General features: G+C 48.7%; 2 protein-coding genes across 2 annotated transcripts in view; one reads left to right on the top strand and one right to left on the bottom strand.

The window, feature by feature from the left end:
- Positions 1 to 4,938: 4,938 nt before the first annotated feature.
- Positions 4,939 to 13,919, top strand: LOC149326810 (uncharacterized). The gene is made up of 5 exons (XM_089564680.1): positions 4,939 to 5,289; positions 7,539 to 7,786; positions 9,900 to 10,059; positions 10,612 to 10,737; positions 13,885 to 13,919. Exons 2-5 carry the CDS (start codon positions 7,562 to 7,564, stop codon positions 13,917 to 13,919), a joined length of 546 nt encoding a protein of 181 aa, XP_089420806.1. The 5' UTR covers positions 4,939 to 5,289; positions 7,539 to 7,561.
- Positions 13,920 to 13,940: 21 nt separating this feature from the next.
- The window catches only part of LOC149326809 (salivary peroxidase/catechol oxidase-like), a 143,404-nt gene continuing 129,851 nt past the window's right edge, over positions 13,941 to 27,493 (bottom strand). Inside the window, exon 15 of the mRNA XM_089564679.1 lies at positions 13,941 to 14,040. Coding sequence (XP_089420805.1) covers positions 13,941 to 14,040 — 100 coding nt within the window. The remainder of the gene's footprint in view (positions 14,041 to 27,493) is intronic.

Here is a 27,493-nt window from a genome sequence, read left to right as displayed (position 1 = left end):
CCATGCTCTTGGGCCCCTTTTCTAGAGTCCCCAGGGTGGCTGGTGGTAGCGCAAACCATCCTGTGTGCGCTAGAAGCGTGATTCTTGTAACTCAAAGCAATAAACGGGTCTTTTTTCTGGAATTCTTTCGCACCCTCATTTATGAATATTTGCTAGGTAGAATGTTATGTATGTACATCTAACCACAGTGCCGGTCATTGGCGAGTGGGTTAATTGCATGTGCCAGCGTTCGAAAGCTGGATGCCATTATTCGAAAGCTGGAAACCATTATTCGAAAGCTGGAAACCATTATTCGAAAGCTGGCTACCAATGTTTGAAACTTGGCTACCAATGTTTGAAAGTTGGATGCCAGTATGAGACCTTTGCTGGTCCATGCTGCAGAACGAACATCGGGACTGCGTTGGCCGCTTGATCGGCCGAGCGTTGGCCCAAAACTGGCATGAAAGTAAGGCCAATGTGTGAAGTGGTAGCGCTCGGCCCAAATGCCAGTGTAGGACCGATGTTCGTGCCAAGTTTTGCCAACACTTGCGCGACGTTCGGCCAATGTTGTTGTGCTGCCTGGGTATAGCCAGCTCCCGGAAATGGCATAGCCAATTCTGGCAAAGAGTGGAACAACACTGGCTAACATGGCCCATGATAGCCATGATTCGATGATGGCACAGCCAGCAATGGCAAACAGTGGGGCAATCCTGGCTAACCTGGCCCATGATAGCCAGGATCTAATGAGGGCTCAGCCAATACTGGTAAAGCGACGGACAACCAGGGCATTGTTGGATGTGCTAAGGAGTGGCACAACCAATATCGGATGCTCACTGGCAACTCTGGGCCTAGTTAGGGCCACGCTTTGCCAGTGGATTTCCAATATTGGCCCGCCGTCATGTGCTACCTGGGCTCTTTGGTAGATTCTGTGAGTCTGCACCTCTGCATGGCTAAATTACGACTAAGAAGTCATGTTGATAGGCACCGCTTAGGCAGCTGTGAAAAAGAGGAGCAGAATGAACTGTTAGCTATTGCACTTGTAAGCTGATGAACTACTTCTGAAACTCATTAGTGCCTTGTTTTTGAAGACCTGTAGTTCCCAGAATTAGTGCTGCACTCAGTATGCTTAATAATATTTAGTACAGAAAGGTTTAGTATGGTAATTTTTTTTTTGCATTATGAAACATTTTTTGGCACACAATAAGCACAGACAAGGAAAGAGCACACAATACAAATGCCAGACATCAATTGATGCTTTGCGTTGTGTGCTCTTTCCTCATCCATGTTTGTTGTGCACTGAGACAGTGTTTCATAATGCAAATTCAGAACCAACTCATCCAGCTGTTTACATTTAGTTCAGTTTGAATTGTTAGCCTGTCGCAGTGGCTGAGTGGTCCATGCTGCTGAGCCGAGGGCCCAGGTTACATCCTGTCTGTGGTGAAATGGAGCAGTGCAGAATGCGCTTGTGCTCTGTAATATCAGTGCAAGTTAAACAACCCCATGTAGTCTAAATTAATCTGGAGTCTTCCGCTACGTCATTCTTCATAGCTTAAAGCTGTTAAATCCTAGAAACCAGAATCACACTTTTAATTGTAAATAAAACAATGCCTCTGCCACATGAGTGTTTCACAGGCTTTCAAACTGATAGTCTGTTGGCCTGAGTGTTGCTATACAGGCAGCTGAACGGGCATCAAGTCAGCAAAGCAGCCCTCGGACATATTTTGTAGTGACAATTCTGTTAAGTATGGATACGTGTTTAATTATGAGGAATTATGTGAGTTAGTTTTTGGAACCCATAGTTTGTACGAGATTTTGGTGCATGGTATTGAGGGTGCCTAAGACTGTATGCTGTTTGGGCAATTAAATATGTGCTCTCGAAAGTCTGCCAGTTTCCTTTCATAAGGTTTCTGATATAAACAGCAAGCTTCTTGTGGTAAGCGGCCGTGATGGTTAGCAGTCTATGGTTGAGGAAGGAAGGACCCGTGCTCTCACTGTAATGTAAGTTATCAATCGCTCGTACAGCTCTTTTTTGTAAAGTAAGTACTTTCACAAAATTGGTTGAGGTAGTCGTTCCCCAGATCAACAAACAATATTGTACATGCGAAAAGACTAGAGAGAAATAAATTTGTAGTTTGAATTTTCGAGGCAGTATTGTGCGAAATTTATTTAGGATACCAACAGAGCGAGCCATTTTAGTGCAAACGTAGTTTACACGATCTGTCCAGAGTAAATGTTCTTCAAAAATGACTCCAAGGAACATTGTAGAGCTGACACGAGTTATAGGAGCTTGCTCGAAGTGAATTTGGAAGTTGTTCGGAACTTCCTTATTTTTGGCTCTAAACAGTATGTACTTTGTTTTCCTGACATTAAGTTCTAACCTATTTGATTTTAACCAAACAGACAATTGGGATAACCAACTATTGGAGGCTGCTTGCAAAATATTACTATCTTGCCCTGAAAAAAATACGTTAGTATCGTCTGCATAGATTATAATGTCTGCTGGATGAAGGTTGACGATATCATTAATATATAATAAGAACAACGTTGGTCCTAGAACGGAGCCCTGTGGCACACCAGACACAATCTGACCGATCCCAGATGAAATACCGTTAATGATAGCTGTTTGAGATCGGTTGTCAAGGTAGCTAGCAAATAAGGTTAAAGGAACGCCGCGTATTCCATAACACTGCATTTTTTCAAGCAATATCTTATGGTTAACCGAGTCAAACGCTTTTTTCATATCAACGAATATGCCAACTGTTAGCAGTTTATTTTCTATGTTTTCAATTAGCTTTTCTTTGATTTCCAGTAAGGCGGCCTCAGTTGTTTTGTTTTTTTGAAATCCGTACTGTTGCTTGGAGATTACATGGTTTTTGTCGAGATATTGAGAATGTTTGCAGGATCCTACAAGAGCGCCGAAAAAAAGGTGCGGCGCTACGAGTTCACTTCAGCCCTAGAAAGCTCTGCAGTTTCTGGTAATTGAAATTCTCATATTTCTTTATTGATGAGAAATTATTTTGCATACTCAACAAGACGTTCATGTGCAATTCTTTTTTAGGAAATGAGGGCCACAACGATGTTGTACAGCTGCCGTCACCACGTAAGACATGAATTCTCATTTGTTAAGCCGCCGCGGTGGCTCAGTGGTTACGGCGCTTGGCTGCTGACCCGAAAGACGCGGGTTCGATCCCGGCCAAGGCGGTCGAATTTTGATGGAGGCGAAATTCTAGAGGCCCGTGTGCTGTGCGATGTCAGTGCACGTTGAAGAACCCCAGGTGGTGGAAATTTCCGGAGCCCTTCTCTACGGCGTCCCTCATAGCCTGAGTCGCCTTTGGATGTTAACCACCTTAAAACTAAAACACCATTTCTCATTTCTATTTAATGTAAGGTCGACATTGTGTTAGTTTTGATTGGGGATTTATGGTAGTATGCTTGCAAAATCTGGGAAAAAAACTCCACCGTAGCTAATTGCACTTGCAGAGAAATGGAACGTGCTCAGACTTGGCATCAGCTTTTTACATTTGCCATGCTCTCAGATCAGCAGTGAATCTGCCAGTAACCATTTCGTGGCAAACTCTCTTACCCACGTTAACAGTACTGCGAACAGGTTTCTATTCACATGACATATATTCCGCTCTCTGTTTTTGGTTTCGCCATGACAGTTTCTTTTGTGTCCTTAAATGTACCGTATTTTCCAGTGTATAAGACGCACCCGCCATATATGCAGGCTGTAATTGAAAAAGTTGCTATATAAGACGCACCCTTATATAAGACGCACCCCAGTTTTCCCAGTTGGGCTAGTGAGGATCAATTAAACACGCTTGCGCGACCATCACGAAATTCACCGTACTTGTGAGAAATTCTTAAGCAACGCTAAGTGGTCGAAAAAGGCAACACTCACGCCATTCCTGCCCACGTTTTGGAAAAAAAGAAAGAAAAACGAAAAAACTCTCCCACATGTCCATAAGAACATTTTATTTCTACTTAAAACCTTGGAAGTCTTCACCTTCGGATGCGCTATCAAAAAGTTCGCCCATTTCTGGTGGCAACGCGACTGAAATATTCTCTTCGCACTACGTACATGGAGCAAACAAAGTGGCAAAGGGTGGCTGAAAAAAGAACGCCGGCTTGTCCTGGCTTGTCTTGACAATGGCGAGAAGCGTGATTGTCGTCATCTTTTGGCATTTCACATTACTTTTGCTTGGGGCCTCCGAAACGGTGGTGTGTTTGTGATCCCGGAAGTCGTCATCCCCGTCGCTTCATGATAAAGTTCACCTAAAAAAAGTTGCGCAATGTGGTCCCCGTATTGAAGTATTAACCGTGTTGCAACCGCTTCATTGCTAGTGATATTTTTTCGGTAAAAAAGGCTTGAATATGAACCTGAGTAATTTCTGAACTCTCTAAAAAAAACGAAATATTCGCATATAAGACGCACCCTTGTATAGGACGCACCAGCATGATTTTTGAAAAAAAGCCGCGTCTTATACACCGGAAAATACGGTACCAATGCACCATGCTGGTGCATGAGAAATGTAATTATTGAAGTACTATAGACACATATTTAAAAAATTGAAAACTGATTTTTCAGGAAAGAAAGTGGTGCAGTAATTCTCTCGCATTTCGGTGGACATTCATAAGAGAAGGGAAAAAGGAGGGAGTGTGAGAAGAAAGGAAGAAAGGGGTGCCGTAGCGCCCTGGGATAATTTCAGCCGACTGGGGATCTTTAACGTGCACTGACATCGCACAGCACACGGGCACCTCTTGCGTTTCGCCTCCATCGAAACGCGCCGCCGCAGTCGGATCACAACGTTCTTTTATGTGTCATAGGTATCTGCATGATGTGACATTGTTTGTCACGTCAACTACTTGTCATGGAGGTGTCGGTTTTGATGGGTTTTGAATTATGAAGTCTTTGTACAGCCTGTGATTGAAACCAAATTAAAATATCTTTTTGGCCAAAGGAAGTGTTACTATTGCCTGGGGGGCATCTCTATATAACCAGGAATTTGTTTCTGAACTTCGTAATTTTGTGTCTATTGTGTTTTAAAAAGATCACCTGTATGCAAAACAGCCTGGCCATGCAACTGTTCTGTCCCTTCTCCAAAAATATCCTGAAGTAGCATTTCTGCATTCAATTAGGATAGAAATGTGACATTGTGGTTGTACACAGTAGTGTGTTCTGTACTTCCTGGATTGCCATCAATGACGCATGTTCATCTCCAGCCCCACTGAATCACGCTGGGGAGAGCGTGAACGAAAACAGTGCGCCAGCCAGCAAGCTGGAGGGGTCGACAGCTGGGACTGTTGATGGTGAGATTTTCACTTTGTTTACTTTTGTGCAAAAAGAGAAATGCAAGCCAAACATGGGGACACAGTGAGAGGACAGAATAAATGCTGCTTGTCCCGTCTTTTCACTGTGTTCCTTTCTTTTAATTACACTCCTATTTTGTCTAGTATCAAGTGACACAACAAAATATAGAAGCTAGATCTGCTTTGCCTTAAAGAAAAACAGAGCAAATTTTAAATTTCTCATTGTACCTGCTGCTGCCGAGCAGCAGTCAACAGGCCCAGAAAGACCTAGAGAATATACTTATTCAGGAAGATATTTGCACGGAGTTCTCCTCAGTGGCTCTTGAAACGGTGCTAGGAGCACATTTCTAGTTTCAAACTATGTGCTTTGAAAGGGGTCACTCTGAAAATCATCACATCTATTTATCAAAAACGATTGTATTGAACTGAAGTGGTACTGGAATTTACAACCTAGTACTTCCATTGCTTTCTCCTCTTGTGATTCATAGTGGAGTGGTTGTTGTGTGCCCTTCCCAAGAGCTGTATATTGTGCTTTTGTTGGGTTCTTTTGGATCCTGGCATTTCTGTTGCCTCTCTCGGCCTACATCACCACCAGGAAGCCACTCCTACGAATTGCACTCTACACAGTAGTCCCATGTTCTGTGCATTTGTTTCCTTACCAGCATAATTTGTTCGCTTGGTCGCGGTTGGTCAGCAAGGCCCATATTGTAATTTTTCATTGTCTTTCAAAGTATTTTAAAAGTTTACTGGTTGGAAGTCAATGCAGTGCCTGGGATGCAGCGAAATGTGCTGAAAAAAAATTAATTGCGCTATCACAAAGCTCCCATAAAGGGTGCTGAAGGAGATAAGCAGCCAATAATAGTGGCATGCTCTGAAGGAGGACCTCTTGCTTAGGAAAGAACTGAACAGCCTAACTGCCTTGTGGAGCACATCAGCTGGCTCTTAGTCTTGTCTTGCCTGCAGCAAAATGGATGCGTGGTAAGAGATAAATGTGACCTTGTTTTATGTTCCATAACTACAGCGCAAACGACAGGACAGAGATGAAGAAGGGACAGAGATGAAGAAGGGACACCACACAGCGCTGCGTGCGCCTGTGCGCCAAACTATCAGGAAAGTGCAGTGTTAGAAAAGAACCGTGACTCGTTAGCAAGGGAGATCATTGAAGCTCACTTAATAGGTAGGCTCTCGGAAGAATGCATCAGTGCTTCATCTGTCGCGTTGTCAGAAAAAGAAAGAAGATACCTTGATTGCGAATATTGACAAGTGCTTGCTCACTGATTATATTGTATTCTGTCACTGCTTATATTGTATTCTCGCGCATGTGATTTGCTTGGCGGCATATGACTGGTACACTATTATGTCAGTCACGCATGTAAGTGTCGACTGCATTCTTTCTGGCCGCCAGGGAGGTATTTATACCTTCTGGCATCCAATAAACTTTAGTTGTGAGTCAGCGCTGTGTGGTGTCCCTTCTTCATCTCTGTCCTGTCGTTTGCGCTGTAGTTATGGATCATCAAAAACACCAACTCGCCCAACAAATGCTTTTGTTTTATGTCTCAACGGTTTGGCACCTCCTGTGCCTAGCAAGAAACATTTGGTCCACCTCTTTGTTGCATTTCGCCTGTCAGCTAAGGGCTATAATTCCATAAGGGCTATCTTTGTTGCAGTTTTAATGCATTGATCCCTGCCGACACTTGCAGTTAGAACAGATGTCTACCTCCAGCATTTTGGCCAATGTGGGTTTTGTCGTGAGCAATACTTTCCAAATGGTGCAATGCTATATTAAGGGCACAGGCCTGCTCTGCTTTCTCGCTTCTATTAGCACATGCTTCTCATGACACTGGAAGAATCCATTTGCGACTAACTGCTGCCATCTCTGCCATGGTGCAATAGCAGTGGAAATGCCCATGAAGCCATGTAAAAATTGGCGAAGCTCATAGACTGAGAAGTCCTTTACACAACAAGGCTGCAGGTTCTGTGCTAGCTATCACACATAGAGCAGCTCCATTTCACCTAGGTGTTTGTCAGTGCATGGTGACATTTATGGCATTTAAATTAGGCTAGCAAGGAATAGAACATGAATTAGAAGTGTCCTGGAGGATAAAAACTGGTGGAAGTTTAGGAGCATAGTACAGAGTGTGTTGCTGCCTACTGTTAGCCTCATACTGTTCTTTATTGTACCTCAGTGCGCAAATGATATTATTGCGCCCAGGTTAACCTGCTCTCACTGAAATTGTTGATTGCTTCAGTTTCAGCTACCCTGCTGAAGCTGATGTGCCTGGTGCTGGAGGTCCGACAGCAGCAGCGCGACTTAATGCAGCGGTTACAAAGGCTGGAGGATCACGTGCTGCTGCGGTCAGACCGGCAGCTGGAGCAGAGGACTCGGCTAGTGTCCCCCTCGCCACCGCCTCCCACCCTTGCACTGCCCGCATTCTCCCCCGAGGAGTTGGACACTGCGGAAGCTGCCGTCCAGGACGACAGCGTGGCTGCTGGACTGGTGATTTAATGTTTCTGATAATTCGTGTCTGGAAAAAATGAATGCCTACTAACGAATTGCATGCATAATGTAATTCCGAGGTTTGTGAAGGAAATCTTGAGCTCCAAGAGTATTTGCATGCCGTGCTCTGTGAATAACATGCTCTTCATAGATATAATTCCTACTGTTGTGCTGGAGTGTGCTGTCACAGTGTGTTTTGTTAATGTAAATGTCTTGTTCATGAAAGTTGCTTGCTGATATACACACTGGCTGTTTCAGTGAACATTTTCAGGAATTCCTAAGAATAGGGAGTTCAAAATAGAAGAAATATTTGCAGGTACACACGCACAGTTATGCAGTAAATTATGTCCACCACTGCTGAGAGATCGTTCCTCCAAAAAAAAAATTGTTTTCCCATATCGAACTTGCGCTTCTTTAGGAATTTTTGAGAGTGTTCACTGGAACGCCCTGTCGATTCCTTGTGTGGTGAGATTTACTGTTGGAAGCAAAAGTGGTACGCAATGCCCAGCCGGTAGCAGAGCTTTCAAAAACTGCATCACGTGTCGGGACAGCTGTTAGGGGACTCTCTTTATCTGCTCTTTGGCTCCTATCAATTTGTTGGGCTCAGTAGCAGTGCTGAACATGTGGTGCTCGCAATATTGCTTACGGCAGGTGCCAGTTGTCACATCATGTTTCAGCCACGAAATGCAAAGAAAATGCCACCTGCGAGACTGCTGTCGCATCAGAGCGTTTAGGCGAGAAGGAGCGCTAAACAGCAAACCAAGCTACTGATGCTGGTTCTGTGCGAAGCATTGCACCTGTCACATCTTGTAGTAGCTTGGTATTTGGCGGTGCAGTCACAGGCTTTTTTGGGGCAGTTGCTCTCAGATGGTGTCACTCAATGTCATTCGATGTAGTTTTCCAGAGCTCTGCCGGTGGCCGGTCGTTGCATAACAGACTTGGTTCCAACAAATTTTTTTTCTCAGTCAAATATTTCTGTGATTACATTATTGTTTTACATCGATCAACAGCAAAAAAAAAATCCCCTATGCTTTTGTTGCCTGTGGCTGCCTTTCTTCGTATGTGTCTCATAACGAGCCCCTCATTTTCCTTACATTTGTCATTTATTGTTGTGCTGTTTTAATTTAGTTCAGCAGTGGACTTTGTAGCTAACATTAAGGTTGTTGTAAGGTCTGTTTTACAGGAAGCTGTGCTTTCGGTTAATATACTGTTGCATGAACTGCTGTGAACACAGCTGGAAGTTGGTCCTCTCTCAGCGCGTCTTTTATTTCGGCTAGGTTTCCCAAATAATGGGGCAGCTTTAACCCACCTCTTCCCTGTGTTTTGCTCACATTATGCACATTTCATTACTTAATCTGCTGCCAAAAACAAGCAACATCGTTTAATTAAATGTGGTTGCTAAGCACGCAGCTTTACTCAGGTGCTTAGGGATTTAAATAAGCGCCCTTTGTATAGCATTAATTAGACTGCTCAATTTCAGGGTAGTGAGCCCCGCCATGGTGGCTCAGTGGTTAGGGCACTCGACTGCTGAACCCAAAGACTCAGGTTCAAACCCAGCCGTGATGGCCAGTTTTCCATGGAGGCGAAAAGCAAGGCGCCCGTGTGCAGTGTGATGTCATTGGCGCATGTTAAAGACCCCATGTGGTCGAAACTTCCGGAGCCCTCCACTATGGTGTCCCTCATCATAGCCTGAGTCACTTTGGAACTTTAAGTTCTACAAACCAAATTAATTTTAGCGTAACGGCTGTGCAGAGAAAACACATCCAGCGCATAGATATCTGCAAAAAGCATTATAGTTATAATATAATAATGTCCAAGATGCAAAGCATAATGGGTAGGAGTTGGCCACCTTTGCTTAATCGCTAAAGTTTCCCTGCTCTTAGTAAACTGGGAAAAAAAAGAATGTCCATATTGGTGGTGGTGCTTTCTGCTGGTAGCAACTAGTCAAGCTATTGTATCATACAGAAATTATGCATTATGATTGTAGGTACTCGCATGGGCTGTTGACAGGTAGTCACACAATTGTCTTAGCTATTCGATTCTGCTAAACTAAATGAAATTATAATTGATGTTTGTGCCTAATAGCTTGTGCACCTGTGGTGTTTCTTTTCAGCGAAAGCAGCTGGTCCGCCTGGGGGGCAAGGGCCTGAGGGAGGTGGGCTCCAACATAATGACCGCCATCATGGGGGTGGCTGTACAGAGGATGTACAGCCTCCATGGCCGCAAGGGCAAGTGGTCATTTATTGCCCTGAAGTTATGCAAGGTGGCAACAGGTATGTTGTTGCAGTAGCTTTTAACTGAATTTTAAAAGATGAGTGGAAGAACATGCACCAGGTTCTGCTGCGCTTTGTTTTCTTTTCTTCTTTTCAGTTGATACTTTACCAGTTTTCTTTTTCATTGCAGGTGAATATTTTGTTACTGTTTTTATGGGGGTAGTCATCTGCAGTTTTCTTCCATGTGCATCTGAAGATATATGAGTCAGCAGATGCCTTTCAAAGAAAGCCCTCCCATCAGTCACATCCATCTCTTGTCATGGATCGTAGTCGTGCCTTGTATCTGCCAGCCATTTGTGCTCCCATATGTTAGTAGTGCAAAGTGGTCGACCGTGATGTCGCAGCAGCTTTATACAGTTGGTTAGAAGAGCTTTCAGGTGTATTTTCTCCTTAAGTTGTATTTAGATACTGTAGTCCTTTCATTTTGGCACGCACTTTGAGTTAACATGTACTTGTGGCCTTTTCTGTTTTCTCTGTTGCTGAAATAATCTTGATTTCTGTTAACGAGCAAACTTTTTCTGCTGGCCTAAAATGAACGCTTATCTTATGCAGATGCCATCTGTGAGAAGACGGGGGCGGATGTGGTGGAAGCGCAGGGGTTTATTAGGAAGTGGTTGCCAGGTTCGGTGGACCGTGGCGGCAGACGCAAAAGGCGTTTTGCCGAAGCGTTTCTGCCAAGTACCGCTGCCGGCCTGGCAACCACTGCGAGCCCCTGTGCTTCAGCCCCCAGCACAGTGCCCTCCCTTCCCCAAGCGTCCCCCACCTCCCAGAAATCCTCCTCCCGCGCGGCCCTGGCTCCTTCCCAAGGTCCCGCCTCCTGCGCGGCCCTCGCTGCCTCGCAGGACTCGCGCAACCGCGCGTCCCCAGCCACGGTGCCTAATTATTTAATAAATTGTTTCTCAGTTGGATTCTTTCGTTGCCTCATTTTGTTGTGCATGTGTATAGAAGAGACGATTGCAGCTTTGCAATGCCAAAACCCATGGCTTTCCCAATGCGAACATTAACTGGAATGTGAATATTCGCTGAACTGGAAATGCAATGGCATAAACTTCGGGCAAGCGTTAGCAGAAAGGCTGAACAGTGGCCTAATTGTGGTATGTCAAGCCGGTGTTGGTAGAGCGGCTGAAAGTGGGTACAATAGCGGCATGAATGTCGGTTCAGTGTTGGTAGAGCGGCTGAACAGTGGTCTGATAGTGGCATGAATGTCGGTTCAGTGTTGGTAGAGTGGCTGAAAGTGGGTACAATAGCGGCGTGAATGTCGGTTCAGTGTTGGTAGAGCGGCTGAACAGTGGTCTGAGAGTGGCATGAATGTCGGTTCAGTGTTGGTCCGAACATCAGGCCAAGGTTGGAAAAAGTAACTTTTTGTCCCAATGCCGACGTCGGTACGACTTTCGAGCCGGTTTTGACCAGCATTATGCCAGCGTCGGTCCATTGTTGGTGTGCTGCTTGGGACCGCACTCTCAGTGACATGCTCGCCATGTACGTTGATACCGCCCACTCCAACTGGGATAAAGTGCTTCCTTTCGTAACCTACGCGTATAATACGGCTACGCAGACAACGACGGGATTCTCTCCTTTCTTCCTCTTATATGGTCGCGAGCCTACCTCCACAATGGACACCATCCTTCCCTATCGCCCTGATTCTTCCGAGAACACATCCTTCTCCGAAGCCCACATGTATGCCGAAGAATGTCGACAACTTGCGCGCTCTTTCACCACACAACTCCAGCAGCACCACAAGCACCGTCGGGACCCCTTGGACCCTCCCGCATCATATCCCTCCGGCGCACTCGTTTGGCTCTGGGTGCCTTCCTCCACTCCCGGCCTCGCCACGAAACTACTTTCCCGCTATCACGGCCCTTACCGCGTTCTTCAACAAACTTCTCCCGTGAATTACATAGTTGAGCCCCTTGACCCCTCCCCGGATCATCGTCGCCGGGGGCGTGAAACTGTACACGTCGAGCGTCTTAAGCCCTACTACGATCCGACAATTCTTTCGTCACCGTAAGTCGCCAGGATGGCTTCTTTTCGCCGGGGAGGTAACTGTAATGGGAACGACCGGTAGCCGTTCACGCGGTGGGACGAAGAGGAGAACGAAGTGCTGTGCTGGTTTTCGGTGTGACTCCTGGGTGTGTGCCTGCCGTGACGCGTCTTTGATCAACGGCCTCCGACCTGCGCTTCGAAGACACACCTGTACAAAGTATATGATTGACAACGATATGTTCGATAAGCTTACAACAGGATGGCGTTAGAGAGATACGGTGGTAGTTGTTTACAGAGAGTCAATCATAATTTTAGCAGGCCGAAATAACCTTCCCTGTGAGCCAGTCAGGCGGCAAGGAGCAAGAAGAAAAGGAGGCACGAAATATTTTGGACAAAAAACGAGACAATGATTCAGCATAGCGCCGCAAAAATGCATTAGGGATGCCATCTGGGCCGGGAGAACACTTCGTATCTAATCGGATAGCATTTCAACGACGCCCTCATCAGATACAATGGCTAAAGTTTGAAAGGAATCAAAAACAAAACCGTGCATATTTCATCTTGATCAGTTGAGAAAACAGATTGGAAATAATTATTAAAAGCTGTGGCAATTCTCTTTTGGCACGAAACAACGCATCTATTCGTGACTATTTTTTCGAGTGGCTTATGAGACTCTCGGATATGATTCCAAAACTTAGCAGGATTACTTTTTATGCATTGCGGGAAAGACTATGTGAAGTACCGTTTCCTGGCCAATCTAATATTCGAAGAAAGTTCAGCCACAAGTTCTCCTAAAAGATCTGTGTTTGCCCGTTTCGAACGCTTTAGGCGCTTGACTTTACATTTGAGATGAATAGTGTGGCGATTAATCCATGGATTCTTTTTCTTGACGAGTTTTTTCTTGTCTAGAATGAAATTCAGCTGACAAAATTCACAGTGCTCCTTGAAAGTAGCCCACAAAACCGAGACACCTTCACCAAAAACCCTGTCGAAATCAATGTCTAAATAATCAAGTACTGATTCATCATTCGCACGTGAAAATTCTTTTACAACTTTAAGCAAGTTTTTGCGTAGTTTATCACGAGAAGTAAATATTAGAGAAACAAGTACCAGTCTATGATCTGATATTCCCTCCAATACAGATGAAATGTGCACAGAAAACAAGCGGCTCACAAATACTAGGTCTAAAACAGAACTGCTCATCCCTCGCACCCTTGTTGGCTCAGTTACAACTTCTACAAAATCATGAACAATCATTAGGTCTGAAATTAAGTCTGCATTTTCAGAACTTTCAAAAGATCCAGTAGACCAATTCACATTTGGAATATTAAAGTCTCCAAAAATAATGATTTTGCTGTTCCTAAATGAATGCATATGATCCTGCAATTTGTGCATATAGTCAGTACCAGAATCTGGAGGCCTATACAGCGCGCCCAAAATAAAAGCGTGATTAATGTAATTAACCTTTAAGAATAAACTTTCATGATTATCTAGTTGTTGCAAAACCTCACTTTTAATATCATGTTTTATTAGGATAGCTTATTAGGATAGATTATGGTAACAATTTTCTCTTATCAGACAAGCTGCCGAGGGAATTAGTTTACGCATGAACATATAAACAGGCACTTCCTGTTGTTGCGGACGAACAAACACTCGGCGGTCAAGGTTCGTAGCGTCTCTAGTGCAGATCAGAAAAAAGGACATTTCCGTTACCATTTCGAGGAGCAGGAATAAAACTTAAGTGCACCTGATCCAACGGCCTATATACTTCCACAGATATAGCGCAAATCAGCAGTGCACTTTGCAAACTTGCGTGGTGCGCTCTGCGTCGTTGAGTTGCAGGGTACATTGAGCCTGCTACTCAACGACCCAGATGAATCTGCATTCAGTAGAGAACTCTAGTTCTTCACAGACACGTGGCGTTGAAGCGCAGTGGAAGGACCATCCCAGAGTCCTAGGTCTAGGCACTGGAGCTGGGAGCATTTCATCACTGGATTGCTGGTGGAAGAGGTAAAAAAAAAAACACGAATATTCAGTTTCCAAGCCATGTACACTTTTCAGGAATGCTTTTTGCAGGAAAGCAAGAGGTTTGGGATGGTAAAATAAGCAATTGCTTGAAGTTTGAACCTTAATGGAAAGTTAGAGGAAGGAGAACAAAACCGGAATGAATAGGAAACACATGAACTTGTGCTATGTATCACGCGTATCTCGCACCCCTCCTGTACACATATAGCGGGCAGGCATTCCTTTTGACACGCCTTTCTTATGTTGCACTACGCGGAAAGCGAGAGTATTGCAATGCGCACTGGCTGCGACATGTTAACTAGCGCGAATAAAACAGCAGACAGAGAAGAGAGCAGACGGGACACACGCTAGACATCAACTGAAGTTCCATAGTCACTCAAGAAAACATTCTCTATTCGCCAAATCACGTGTGCACATGCGCAAGAAACTCCACTTTTAAAAGATTTCCTTTGATATCAAATAACCACAGAATTCACAGCAGGCTGGTGCGCGTGCTCTTTTCCAGTGAGGGCAGCTGAAAGGGTCCTTGCTCACTTGTCTCCTGCTTCATCAATGCAAAAAAGCTTCAAAAGTCTCCCATTCAGCCTGCTTGCTGGCTCGTCTGGCCTTGTATAACACTTCACACAGGAAACTGGAATAAAGAAAACCACTCCAACGCTGCTATTTACAAACTTCAATTGCCCTCACTGGAAAAGACTTCAATTGCCCTCACTGGACAAGACTTGTCATACATGCCAAAGAATGCGCACTTCACATCGCTGTGAGTTTCGTGATTGCTTGATATGAAAGGAAATCTTTCCAAAGTTGAGTTTCTTGCGCATGTGCACACGTGATTTGGTGAACTGAGAATCTTTTCTTGAACGTGTATTAAACTTCAGCTGTTGTCATTGTGTGTCCCGTCTGCATCTCTGTCTCTGTGTACTCCGGAAAGGGCTCCGGAAATTTCCACCACCCGGGGTACTTCATCGCGCACTGACATCGAACAGTATCCGAGCCTCCAAAAATTTTGCTTCCATCGAAATTTGACCGCCGCCGCCGCCGGGATCGAACCCGCATCTTTTGGGTAGCAGCCGAGCGCCCTAACCACTGAGCCACTCCGGCGGCTGTGCTTAGACTGTTTACTTTTCAGTCAGGCTTCAATTCTGCAAGTGGCAGAAAATAGAGAGGTATTTCTTATACAGAGATTTAGAGCCTTACAATAAGCAGGAATTAAGATCTAAACAGAACACTTAAAACCTCTCAGGTACATTCCGGCACTGGCGTAAGTCTCAAACAAACCTTGCACATGGTCAGACATTTATCCAGCACTTCATAAACCGTTTCTTACACCTTGGCCTTCACCCCAGACTCGTCCTTTACCCACTCTATGACAATTTTTTTTCTCTTCTTTATCTTCACCTCCAGCTCTTCTCTTGCGATCACTTCTCAGGAACGTCTGTCTGCCGCATTCCTTTCTAACCATAGAGTTTCTTACTACTACCTAGAGGGAAAGCTGGCAGCCCGTCTATGGGAGTTTGCATGGAGACCCCTCGAGACCACTTCAGCCACCATGGGCGCTCAAAGCATCATGGGGCGGTGAGCTACCGACTGCAGAACTTCAACTTTTGGCCAAAAAATAATGCAAAAATAAACGCTATTCGATAATCAAGAATGTCCTAACATTCAATATCCCGTATGTAAATTGCAACAAACGAGCAGAAAAGCATTTAAGTGCAAAGTCCGCCCAAAATACGGCATGGCTAGCTCTCCTATTTGCCCAGTAATGAATACTACAAAAACTAATATTTCGTAATTAGCAGGCGCAGTTTTAAAACTAAATATGTTGTAACGGCCTTTATTGACAGTTGTGAAAGCCGGTTAGAGCGAGCAAGGACAGGTCCGGACCCGGAACAGTTCACGCTCTCGTCTCGCGCCGCGCGTCGGCTCTGCTGCTTCAGCTGCCGATCGTCGTCTTCTCGTCTCGCGCCTCGCCTCGGTTCTGCTGCTCTGACTGCTTTACATTTGGCCCCGGGGGAAAAAGAGCCATCCTGGCGATTTAGGGGGTCAACACGACGCAGGGGTCGTAGTGCGGCTTCAATCGCGAAACGTGGACGGTCTCGCGCCCACGTCGTCGGAGATCGGGTGATGGCGTCACGGGCTCAACTACGTAAGTTACGGGAGAAGTGCGCTCAAGGACGCGGTAGGGTCCCTGGTAGTTCGGCAGCAACTTGCTAGAGAGACCTGGTGCAGCAGACTGCACACGGAGCCAAACAAGGGATTGCGGCTGAAAAGTGTCGGTGCCATGGGAGTGATCCAAGCGGTATTTCTGGCGCCCTTGGTCTTCGGACGTGAATGACCGGGCGAGCTGGCGGCACTCTTCAGCGTGTCTGGAGGCTTCAGATACGGTTGTGGTTTCTGACGAATCAGGATGGTAAGGAAGAATAGTGTCGAGCGGCGAGGATGGTTCACGGCCGTACAGAAGGAAGAATGGTGAGAAACCAGTAGTGCTCTGCGTAGCGGTGTTGTAGGCATACGTGACGAAGGGGAGGACGACGTCCCAGTCAGTATGGTCGGCCGCCACGTACATTGACAACATGTCACCTAATGTTCGATTGAAACGTTCAGTCAAGCCGTTCGTCTGGGGATGATAGGCAGTAGTGGTGCGGCGAGTAATGTTGCATTGCTGCAGGAGAGATGAAACGACGTCTGACAGAAACACCCGCCCACGGTCGCTCAACAGTTCACGCGGTGCTCCGTGCCGAAGTATGAAATGGTGCAAGAGGAAGGTGGCAACATCCCGCGCTGTAGCAGCTGGGAGGGCGGCTGTTTCAGCGTACCGTGTCAGGAGGTCTACAGCGACGATAACCCAGCGGTTTCCTGCAGCAGTGTACGGAAGGGGTCCATACAGGTCAATGCCAACTCGGTCAAATGGCCTGGATGGGCAAGGCAAAGGCTGCAGAGGGCCGGTCGAATGATGATGACCGAGCTTGCGGCGCTGGCAATCAGGGCAGGAACGGACGAATGTTCGAACGTAGTTGGACATGCCGCGCCAGTAATAGCGGAGGCGAAGCCGGTTGTAGGTCTTGAAAGCACCGCCGTGACCAGTGTAGTGCCGGAGCTCCGATTTCGCTGGCGGGCCTGTCTAAACCAGCGCTGCGCGCCCGCCGGCGCTCAAAGCAGGCCCAGACTTTCTCGGACAAGTCGCGACATGCAGCGTGACTTATCCCGCCGCCGCGGCGCCGACACGGACCCTTCCTCCTGTCCTCCTCTCCGTCGGTGCGAACCCCTCCGACGCTCGCCGGCTCTCGACCATTGGTCTAATTTGAACGATGGTTAGTGATTGGAGGATTTGAACGGCTGGCTGGCGTAACCGTTACCAGCGGCTTTAAAAGCGGAGCCGCGCTGAGCCCGAGCAGCAGACGGGCAGCAGAAGAGCCATCACGCCGGAGCTACGCTCGCCGCCGGGGCCGCCTTCTTCTGTGTGCCTGCCCGTGGTGCTCTTGCCCTTGTATCATGTAAAAGCCCTTGTACATACTGTACATAAACGTTCATTTGACTCACCGTCGCCTCGACCGTTTCCTGGCTCGGACACCCAGTCCCAACAGTGGTGACAACGGTGGGATGCCCCAGTCCCAACAGGGATGGCAGCTGCGGGATCGACCGGCGTCAGCTACCTCGGCGCGGTGAGTGCGTGATGTTTTCCCCTCAATTCGCCAGACTGCTCTAGCACACGTGATTGTAGTCTAGAGTAGGACTGTGTGTGTAGCACTGTAGGAGAGCTTTGCTGTTTCGAGCCAAGTCGGAGCGCTTTGAAACGAAAGCTGGTGCAGAGGGAGTAAACGAGGCGTTTTGGAAGGAATTACTTGCGCGTGTCATGCTAGTAGCGCTATAGTTGTGAACGGCAAGGGAATTCTAAGAAAAGGGCAAACTACAAGAGGCTATTGTGCGCGATGGAGAACTTCAAAGTGAAGGAACTCATCGAAATTTGTGAAGAGTTGGGCATTGATTTGGGCCCCGCAAAACGAAAGCATGCGATTCTTGAGATCATGCGAAAGGAGAATGTAACGGCTGAGGAAGCCAATGAGGCCTGGGAAGAGATCACAGAACGCCGTGAGCGCGAGGAGGCCGAAAGACGCCGTGAGCGCGAGGAGGCCGAAAGACGCCGTGAGCGCGAGGAGGCCGAAAAACGCCGTGAGCGCGAGGAGGCAGAAAAACAGAGGCAGCTTCAGAATAAACGACGTGCTCGCGCTAACAAACTGATGGACCTGGAGTTTGAAGCACACGAGATCTTTTATGAGAGAGATAGAACATTGTTCGCTCTGCGTAAGACCAACGGTCATCAGCTGAGAGACAGGCCGCAGCCCTTCGTGATCGCCGAAGATATGGCGAAATATCTTGCGGAGTTCGAGCGCGTCTGCGAGAGAAAGCGCGTTGAGCGGAATGGTTGGGCACAGAAGTTGGTAGCCCTGCTTTCCATCGAAGCGTATGACGTTGTCAAGCGCCTGTTGGACGACGGCTTGGCGGACTACGATGAGCTGAAAAGCTTCTTACTGGCGAGATATAACGTGTCACCGCTGGACCTTCGCCAAAGGTACCTGCGAGAGAATAGCACCCCATCGTTTAACGATTTTCCGTACCAGTTTAAAGCCGACATTTTAGAGTAGCTCGAAAATGCTGAAGGGTCGGAGGATCGTGACGCAGAGGTAGAGTGCGTAGCTGTAGAGCAGAGCTGCCAGTGCGGCACAGAGGAAGGTAGTCCGTACGTGGCAGATGTAACTGCTGCTGTAACATTGGGAATTGCCCCGCATTCGCCAACTGAGAAAACCTCTACACCATCGGATAAGGTAGTCACAGCATCGGACGATGCACTAACAGAGGTCTCGCCCATTGAGATTGTGGCGGAGTTACCGGAAAGCGAATCTCCTATCGTGTCGAAAGCAGGAGAAGTTGCCGAACAGGGCAGAGAGGACGTCCGTCTGGACATTAGTGAAAACACTTGCGCCGACGCAAGCGAAGTAGATGAGGACGGCACACCGTGTTGTTCAGCGCGTTCGGCAGAGATGCAGAAACCCGAAACTTACGATCAACGGAAGCAGGCGCATGGAGAGTTTGCGGACGCTGAGTTGTGCGTTAGTGTCTCTGGCGAGGAATGCAAAACGAGTCCCGTGCTTTCGCACTGCTCTGAGCTTTGCGACATTCCAGAAAGCAGCTGCAGTAGCGAGAACACCGCGACTGAGTGCACAGCCGACCCTCAACCGAAATTGGCTGAAACGCGTCAGGAGCAGGACGAGAGCTGCGTGTCAGCAGTAATGTCAGTAGAAAACACTGGTTCGTCTGCGCCTGAAGAAACTAAGGTGCTGGACGACAGTGGAGAACAGAACGTTCCAGACGACATAGGGGCGGTATACGTCAGCCCGTCCGAGAAAGATGAGGACGAATGCGCACTCAGAGACGCTGACAAGGAAGAACGCAGTTTGGAGGAGGCTAGTAAAGGCGCCAAAGACAGGCCTGATCTAGGTAGCACATATGAATCAGCTGACAATCAAAGCGACGTTGTCAGAGAGCAGAAACTTAGGCGACGGAAGCAGAATGTGCTTTCACAGGCGAAAGTGAAAGGGAAGCTCACGATAAAAAGCTGCAACCGGAAGGAAAGGCACCGCCAGTTCAGGAATGTGAGCTATCGCCACAAGGTGATAGCGAAACAAGAGAAACAGTGCTGCCGTCGAAAGGAGAGGAAAGGCAAGCTCAAGAGAGAGAGCTGTTACCGAAAGACGATGGAAGGCAGGCAAAAGAAAGAGTGGTGGCGCCGAAAGATGAAAGGCAGGCATAAGAAAGACAGGCGCCGCCGAAAAGAGAGAAAGGGCAAACGCGCGAAAACGGGTTTCCACCATCGGAAGCGCCAGCGTCGCCGGCAAAATGACTTCAGTAAAGTCAGTCACGTTGTCAGCCCTGAAACTAGAGTCAGAACCAGAGCTAAAGAAATGTGCGAGGCATTACTATCGCGCAAAGCGAAGCGCATAAGTGTGTCGGGGCACATAGGTCTGGGCAGTAGAATAAACTGCAAAAAGAAATCGTGCAAACATTCGCGCGGAAAAGTGCACCAAGGCACCAAACCGAGATTCAAGAGAGCGCTGCCCGGGAGGCGAAAAATTAAGGAGCGGGACAAGTGTGAATCTTGCCGCCAGCACAGAGAGAGCGAGACGCGCAAAGGCACGTGCTCTCATGCGGGCTCTCGCTTTCCACTGCATTCACGGGAGAAACCGCGCTCCCATAGAAAGCGGCACGCGCGCGGAAGGAAAGCGCGTGTACGGCTCAAAGAGCGAAAGATTGTACGAGGCCGCAGTGACAGGGGCAGGAAAATTGGCAAGAAGAAACTGCTTCAGCGCTCGACAAAGCTTAGGTATCGCGATGGAAAGCCGCGAGTGGAACTGACGCCACTTAGTAGGTGCAAAATCAAAAGGCTGGGAAAAGGCGAACCACACATCGAGCGGAAAGGCAAACGGGTGCGCGAGAAAGTCAAGACTCGTGCAAGGTCTGACTTGCCCCCACGAACGGAGAGAAAGAAAGAACGGTCCCATCGGAGGCGTTCCGCACTCGTTATGGAACGTCGCGACTGGCGCGCGAAGCGCAAAGAAAGGCACAAGTCGCAAGTGAGTGAAAGCGAATCGCTCTCGTACTGTACCTCCCCTAGAAACTGGAAAGACAAGTACAGAGAGAGAGAAAAGCGCGTATACCGCGAAAGAGGCAGAGATATTAGCTACCACGGTAGTAGAGAGAGAGAGAAAAGCGCAGCACAGCGAAAGAGGCAGAGTCATTAGTTTCCGCTGTAGCGGGTATCGTTTAACCGAGTTAAACGCTGGCGGAGACGCACTAAGCCGTGTGTTCTAAGCAAGGCTGCCTTCGCCTCCTCGTGACCTACATATTGTCTCTTCGCGAACAGCTGTTAAGTTCGCTCGTAGATCGGGGGAAAAAAATTGATATCCTCATTTGTGGCCTCAGCTGAGTGTTCTTCTGGCCGAGTGATCTCAAGAGAGCGAATTTATTTTGTATTCATTTCATTCAGAGTGTTTCATGTGTTTGACACTTTGTTTGAGTTAATTACTTTCAAGTTCTCGTATCCCACATGCGTCTCTTGTTGGAGAGGGAACAAAAAGGGGACAGAAATGTAGCCAACAGAGATTTGAGACTTTAAGTCTGGTGTATTGACGGGTGACAGAAGGCACTTGCTTGTGTTGGGTGTTGCTTGTTGTCGGTCGGTTCTTGGCAAGATGCAGAACGATCAACGACCGATGTTGAGAAGCAAGCTCTTCCGAAGGACCGAGCGAAGCTGATGCAGTCACCTGGGCGACTAAGCTGCGGAGCAGTGATCCTGTCCTGACGAGCGGTACCCGTTCTCGGAAAGGAGCCTGGAGCTACCTGCGGCCGAACACCGGACGAGAACTTGGAGGAGCCTGGCGTACGAGCGCGCCCCGCATCCGAGCCACGCGGAAGTAGCTCGTCTTCGTGGCGCATTGTCTGGCGGCGGTGGTGCTGTAGTGCCGGAGCTCCGATTTCGCTGGCGGGCCTGTCTAAACCAGCGCTGCGCGCCCGACGGCGCTCAAAGCAGGCCCAGACTTTCTCGGACAAGTCGCGACATGCAGCGTGACTTATCCCGCCGCCGCGGCGCCGACACGGACCCTTCCTCCTGTCCTCCTCTCCGTCGGTGCGAACCCCTCCGACGCTCGCCGGCTCTCGACCATTGGTCTAATTTGAACGATGGCCAGTGATTGGAGGATTTGAACGGCTGGCTGGCGTAACCGTTACCAGCGGCTTTAAAAGCGGAGCCGCGCTGAACCCGAGCAGCAGACGGGCAGCAGAAGAGCCATCACGCCGGAGCTACGCTCGCCGCCGGGGCCGCCTTCTTCTGTGTGCCTGCCCGTGGTGCTCTTGCCCTTGTATCATGTAAAAGCCCTTGTACATACTGTACAGAAACGTTCATTTGACTCACCGTCGCCTCGACCGTTTCCTGGCTCGGACACCCAGTCCCAACAGTGGTGACAACGGTGGGATGCCCCAGTCCCAACACCAGCTTGCGGGTCGCTATGAAAGGCTGCGCATATTTCTGAGCGTAAATGTCCAGGGATCACTAGGAGCCATTTGCGGCCATCAGGGAGATAATTTCGGCGGTACAAAATCCCATCATGAATAGTGAAGTGGGCAGCCTGACGGCGGATTGCACGCGGTACCGACACGACAGAACGGTCTGAAAGATAACGTACAAGAGAAGTGATCCACGCGTCCTTGGACTGCTCGTTGGGCATATCGTCCAATGACAAGGGGGCGCAGTCGATGGCGGGAGGAGAGGTACATTCATTGGCTAGAGGTGAACGAGACAAAGCGTCGGCGTCGTTATGCTTCCTGCCAGAGCGATAGATCACACGAATATCGTACTCCTGAAGGCGTAAGGCCCATCGGGCGAGGCGGCCATTTGGGTCTTTGAGGGAGGACAGCCAACATAGGGAATGATGGTCCGTGACGACCGCGAAAGGCCGGCCGTATACGTAAGGTCGAAATTTTACGATTGACAAGCACTCTTTTTCTGTGACGGAGTAGTTTTGCTCTGACTTCGTCAGGGTGCGGCTCGCGTATGCAACAACATACTCCGCACACCCCGGTTTCCGTTGAGCAAGAACAGCACCGATACCAACGCCACTGGCATCTGTGTGGATTTCAGTTGGAGAATCAGGGTCAAAGTGGCGCAGTACGGGTGGAGAAGTAAGTAGACGGCGCAACGTGGTGAACGCTTCGTCACAGGCAGGACTCCAGCTTGATAAGTCGCTACTGCCACGAAGAAGGCCAGCCAGAGGTGCGATGATAGAAGCGAAATTTCGGATAAAGCGTCGGAAGTAAGAACATAAGCCGATGAAACTGCGAAGTTCCTTCATCGTAGAGGGCTTCGGGAACTCAGAGACAGCACGAAGCTTTGCTGGGTCAGGAAGAACACCCTGTTTTGACACGACGTGGCCCAAAATCGTCAACTGGCGAGCAGCAAAGCGACATTTCTTTAAATTGAGATGAAGCCCGGCTGCCGCGAGGCATCTCAAAACTTGCTCTAGGCGAACGAGGTGCGCCTGGAAATCTGGGGAGAAAACAACGATGTCGTCCAAGTAACATAAGCAGGTTTTCCATTTCAGGCCGCGCAGTATGGTGTCCATCATTCGCTCAAAAGTGGCAGGGGCATTGCATAGTCCGAAGGGCATGACGTTGAATTCATACAGCCCGTCAGGCGTCACAAAGGCTGTCTTAGGGCGGTCATCGTCGGCCATCGGGACTTGCCAATACCCCGAACGGAGATCTAACGATGAAAAGAATTCAGCTCCCTGCAGGCAGTCAAGTGCGTCGTCAATGCGGGGCAGCGGATAGACGTCTTTTCGGGTGATTTTGTTGAGGCGCCGGTAGTCAACGCAAAAGCGGATAGAGCCGTTTTTCTTGGTGACAAGGACGACGGGGGAAGCCCAAGGACTGTGTGATGGTTGTATGACTCCACGCTGCAGCATATCATTCACCTGGGTGTCGATAACCTGGCGTTCGGTGGCCGAGACGCGATATGGGCGTTGGCGCAACGGCGAATGGGCGCCTGTGTCGATCCGATGGGTAACAGCTGAAGTGCGGCCCAAACGGTGGTGAGAGAAGTCAAACGATGACCGAAACTTATCTAGCATGGTCGCAAGCTGGGTCTTCTCTGATGGCGAAAGATTCGCGTCGATTGAGCCCGCGAGGACGGCCTCGGCAGCGGGATCAGGAGACGGTGGGGAAGAAGTAAGTGACGACACTTGCAGGCGGCAGGAGTCGTCCTCAGAGGGGTCCCAGGTGACGACGGAGGCAAAGGGCTGGACATATCCCAAGCATTCACCGTGAAGAAGAGTGGAGGGGCACAGGAATGGATTCGTCAGGGGCAAGGCGCTGCAGCCGGCTGAGACGGTAAGCACGGCGAATGGCAGTGGTAGACAGTGGCGAGAAGCGAAGGAGTCGGACGGGATGAAGATGACAGGGCCGTTGGATGCAGAGTCGCAATGAACAGAGACGAGCACAGCACAGCACGGCGGGATCATGACGTCATCAGCCACAGTCAGCTTGGAGCACAAGTTAGTGGAAGCGTTCACCGAGTCGTCGCCGAATGGAAGAAGGGCGACTTCGGAACGAGTGCAGTCGATGACAGCGTCATGTTGGGAGAGAAAGTCCCAGCCTAAGATGACGTCGTGAGACGGCGATGGGAAGACGATGAATTCAACAATATAAAGAACATCCTGAATAGTAACTCGGGCTGTACATGCCCCCAAAGGCGCGATAAGTTGCGAATTAGCGGCGCGAAGCATAAAACCATATAGCGGAGTCATCACTTTTCGTAACTGGCGGCACAATTTCTCACTGAGTACAGATACAGCAGCACCGGTGTCAACAAGCGCGAAAGCATCGGTGCCCTCCACAGAAACCGCCATCAAATTTGTCGGAGAAAGTCGAGGTCTTGAGCTTGGCGACAAGCACGCAGTTCTTGCCTCCGGAACTGCGGGCACTAGTTTTCCGAAGGGGAAGAGGGACGACAGCGCATCGGGGAAACCGAGCGGCGACGCGGAGATGGAGAACGGCGGCGAATAGACGGGCTGAGATCGGAGGAAGCAGTGGTCTCAGAAGGCATAGTGCGGTGAAAAGGCTGGGGAGGGGCGTAGGCGTAACCTCGAGGGTCGGGATCGGCAGCAGGGGACAACACTTGGCGGCGGCAGTGACGCATCACGTGACCAGGAATGCCACAGGCATAACAAATGGGTAAGTTGTCCGGTGTCCGCCATGGACGGAAACGTTGCGGTGGTGGCCGGGCAGGACGAAATGGTGTCGACTGCAGTTGATGCTGGTACGAAACGAACGTTTCTGGCCGGGGACGCCTGACGGCTTCGCCGTAGGTAAGTGGCGCAGCGACGGGAGGCGAAGAGGAAACCGATGGCAGGGCTTCGGACACTTGCTCCCGAATGACGTGCTGAAGTGTCGGAGTTAGGTTAGAAGGACTCGGAACAGCAGGAAGAAGCGACAGCTGCCGCGCAACCTCCTCACGGACAAACTGCTTGATCTGGAGCAGTAGCGAGCTGTCTTCTGTCGTCATGCTGAGGCTAGTAACTGTGTCTGTCTGTGGAGACGGCTGCCGAGTGAAAACGCGCTGTCGGCGAAGCTCATCGTAGCTTTGGCAGTGGTCGAATATATCGGTAACAGAGGTGACGTTCTTGCCCACAAGCATATTGAAAGCGTCGTCTTCGATTCCTTTAAGGACGTGTTTAACTTTATCGGTCTCTGCCATGGACGCATTGACACGCTTGCAGAGATTGACGACGTCTTCTATGTAACTAGTGTATGATTCACCGTTCTGCTGTGCACGAACGCGAAGACGCTGCTCGGCGCGAAGTTTGCGTACCGCCGGACGGCCGAAGATGTCAGAGAAGCTGGTTTTCAATTCGGTCCAAGTGGTGAAGTCCGATTCGTGGTTTTGGAACCAAAGGTGGGCAACGCCGGTCAGGTAGAAGATTACGTTGGTAAGCTTCATACTGTCGTCCCATCGGTTATGAGCGCTCACCCTGTCGTAAGATGACAGCCAGTCCTCCACGTCGTTGTCGTCCGTGCCGCTGAAGACGGCCGGGTCGCGCTGGCGGAGCGCACCATGGCAAGCAACGGGTGCCGGCGAAGAGCCGGCTGGCTGGTGGGCATTGGCAGGCATGGGGGTAGCGATGGTCCGGTTGCGTAGCTCCAGGACGGAATCCCGCAGCCTCCACCAAGATGTAACGGCCTTTATTGACAGTTGTGAAGGCCGGTTAGAGCGAGCAAGGACAGGTCCGGACCCGGAACAGTTCACGCTCTCGTCTCGCGCCGCGCGTCGGCTCTGCTGCTTCAGCTGCCGATCGTCGTCTTCTCGTCTCGCGCCTCGCCTCGGTTCTGCTGCTCTGACTGCTGATGATCTTCCTCTTTACAATGTTTTCAAAAAAAAAATGTTGTTGCTTAAACACTATAAGAGGTTTTTAATGGCAATTCAGAAAAGTAAAATCTTTTATTGGCATCGTGTGTCGTCGCGTTTTTACTACTATGAGTTTTGCACACTGCGTTCGCGCGAAAGTCGTCTGCGCACTCACGAACAGTGTTTTCGGAATGAAACGTCTTAGTAGTGCCACTCCATGTTCCCGAAAAATTACGACTGTGCCGCAACAAGTAGCTCACCGCCCCATGATGCTTTGAGCGTCCATGGTGGCTGAAGTGCAGCGCCGCCAGCTTTCCCTCTAGGTAATAGTAAGAAACTCTATGTTTCTAACCCTCCCCCTTTTTTTTATGCTCTTATTTTTTCTATTTTTCCTTTATTATATTTTTTCCGGTGTTTCGTTCCGCCATGCTGATTAATCCCTTGTCCGAGCTTTTGTGGTCAACGCAGCCAGTCATACCAAACAACCTGTCGCAACTGACACACAACCTTCCAAGCCCACGCAATCTACTTCTCTACACTGCACACCACCCGATTCCTTACTGCTGTGCTGGCCTTTACTTTACGTAAGGTTATTTGTAATCATTCCTGTGCGTTCAGTTACATTCCTTTTGTTATACTAAATTTGCAAAATGTCGTCTTCCTTAAATAATGCTGTAATGGCGGCTAGTTGGTATTTCATCTTCAGGTTGGCGCGCTATACTGGGCACAAGGACTAGTTACAGAAAACAGGACAAGACAGGTACGTACCTCTCTTGTCCTGTTTTTTGTAACAAGTCCTTTAGCCAGAGTGTAGCGCGCCAACCTGAAGGTTGCATAAATAATCAGCTTCTTTTTGTTTGTTACGCCGCTTTACTTCGAATTCCTTCTTTCGATCAGCACGGCACACATGTTCACCGGCATAATGAAATTTATGTGCCACAAAGCTCCGTAGTGGCAAGGCGGGTAACCGTTGAAAGGATCCGCGCCTTAACCTCGCCCATTGCGACGTCTGCGACACTTGTGACACTAACAGTGCACTACGAAATGACTGATGCACGCTTACTTTATAGATTTTGACGGATTTCAGAATCTTAACTTTGATTTTGACTCGTGATGATCATAGGCGTCATTAACCCGGTTATTGACATCTTAGTCAAAATCAAGAGGAAGAAATGGGGGCTTGAGCAGGGCATTTAACGCGAAGGCAAGATAAAGGCTGGACCTCAAGGGTAACGGAGTGGATTCCAAGAGAAGACAACCGTAGCAGGGGTGGCAGAAAGTTAGGTGGGCGGATGAGATAAAGAAGTTTGCAGGGATACGGTGGCCGCAACTGTCAAAAGACTGGGTTAATTGGAGAGACATGGGAGAGCCTTTGCCTTGCACTAGCCGCAGTCAGGCTGATGATGAATGATAGGCGTTTCCTTGTAACTAACGAACGAATGAAGTTGTTTACTCCAAACATGTGCACAAACT

Source organism: Amblyomma mixtum, chromosome 10 (genome assembly GCF_055824585.1).
Source record: "Amblyomma mixtum isolate Tamu chromosome 10, ASM5582458v1, whole genome shotgun sequence".
NCBI classification, from domain to species: Eukaryota; Metazoa; Arthropoda; class Arachnida; order Ixodida; family Ixodidae; genus Amblyomma; species Amblyomma mixtum.
Note: the sequence above shows the minus strand (reverse complement) of the source record. Positions and strands in the feature narration are given on the sequence as shown.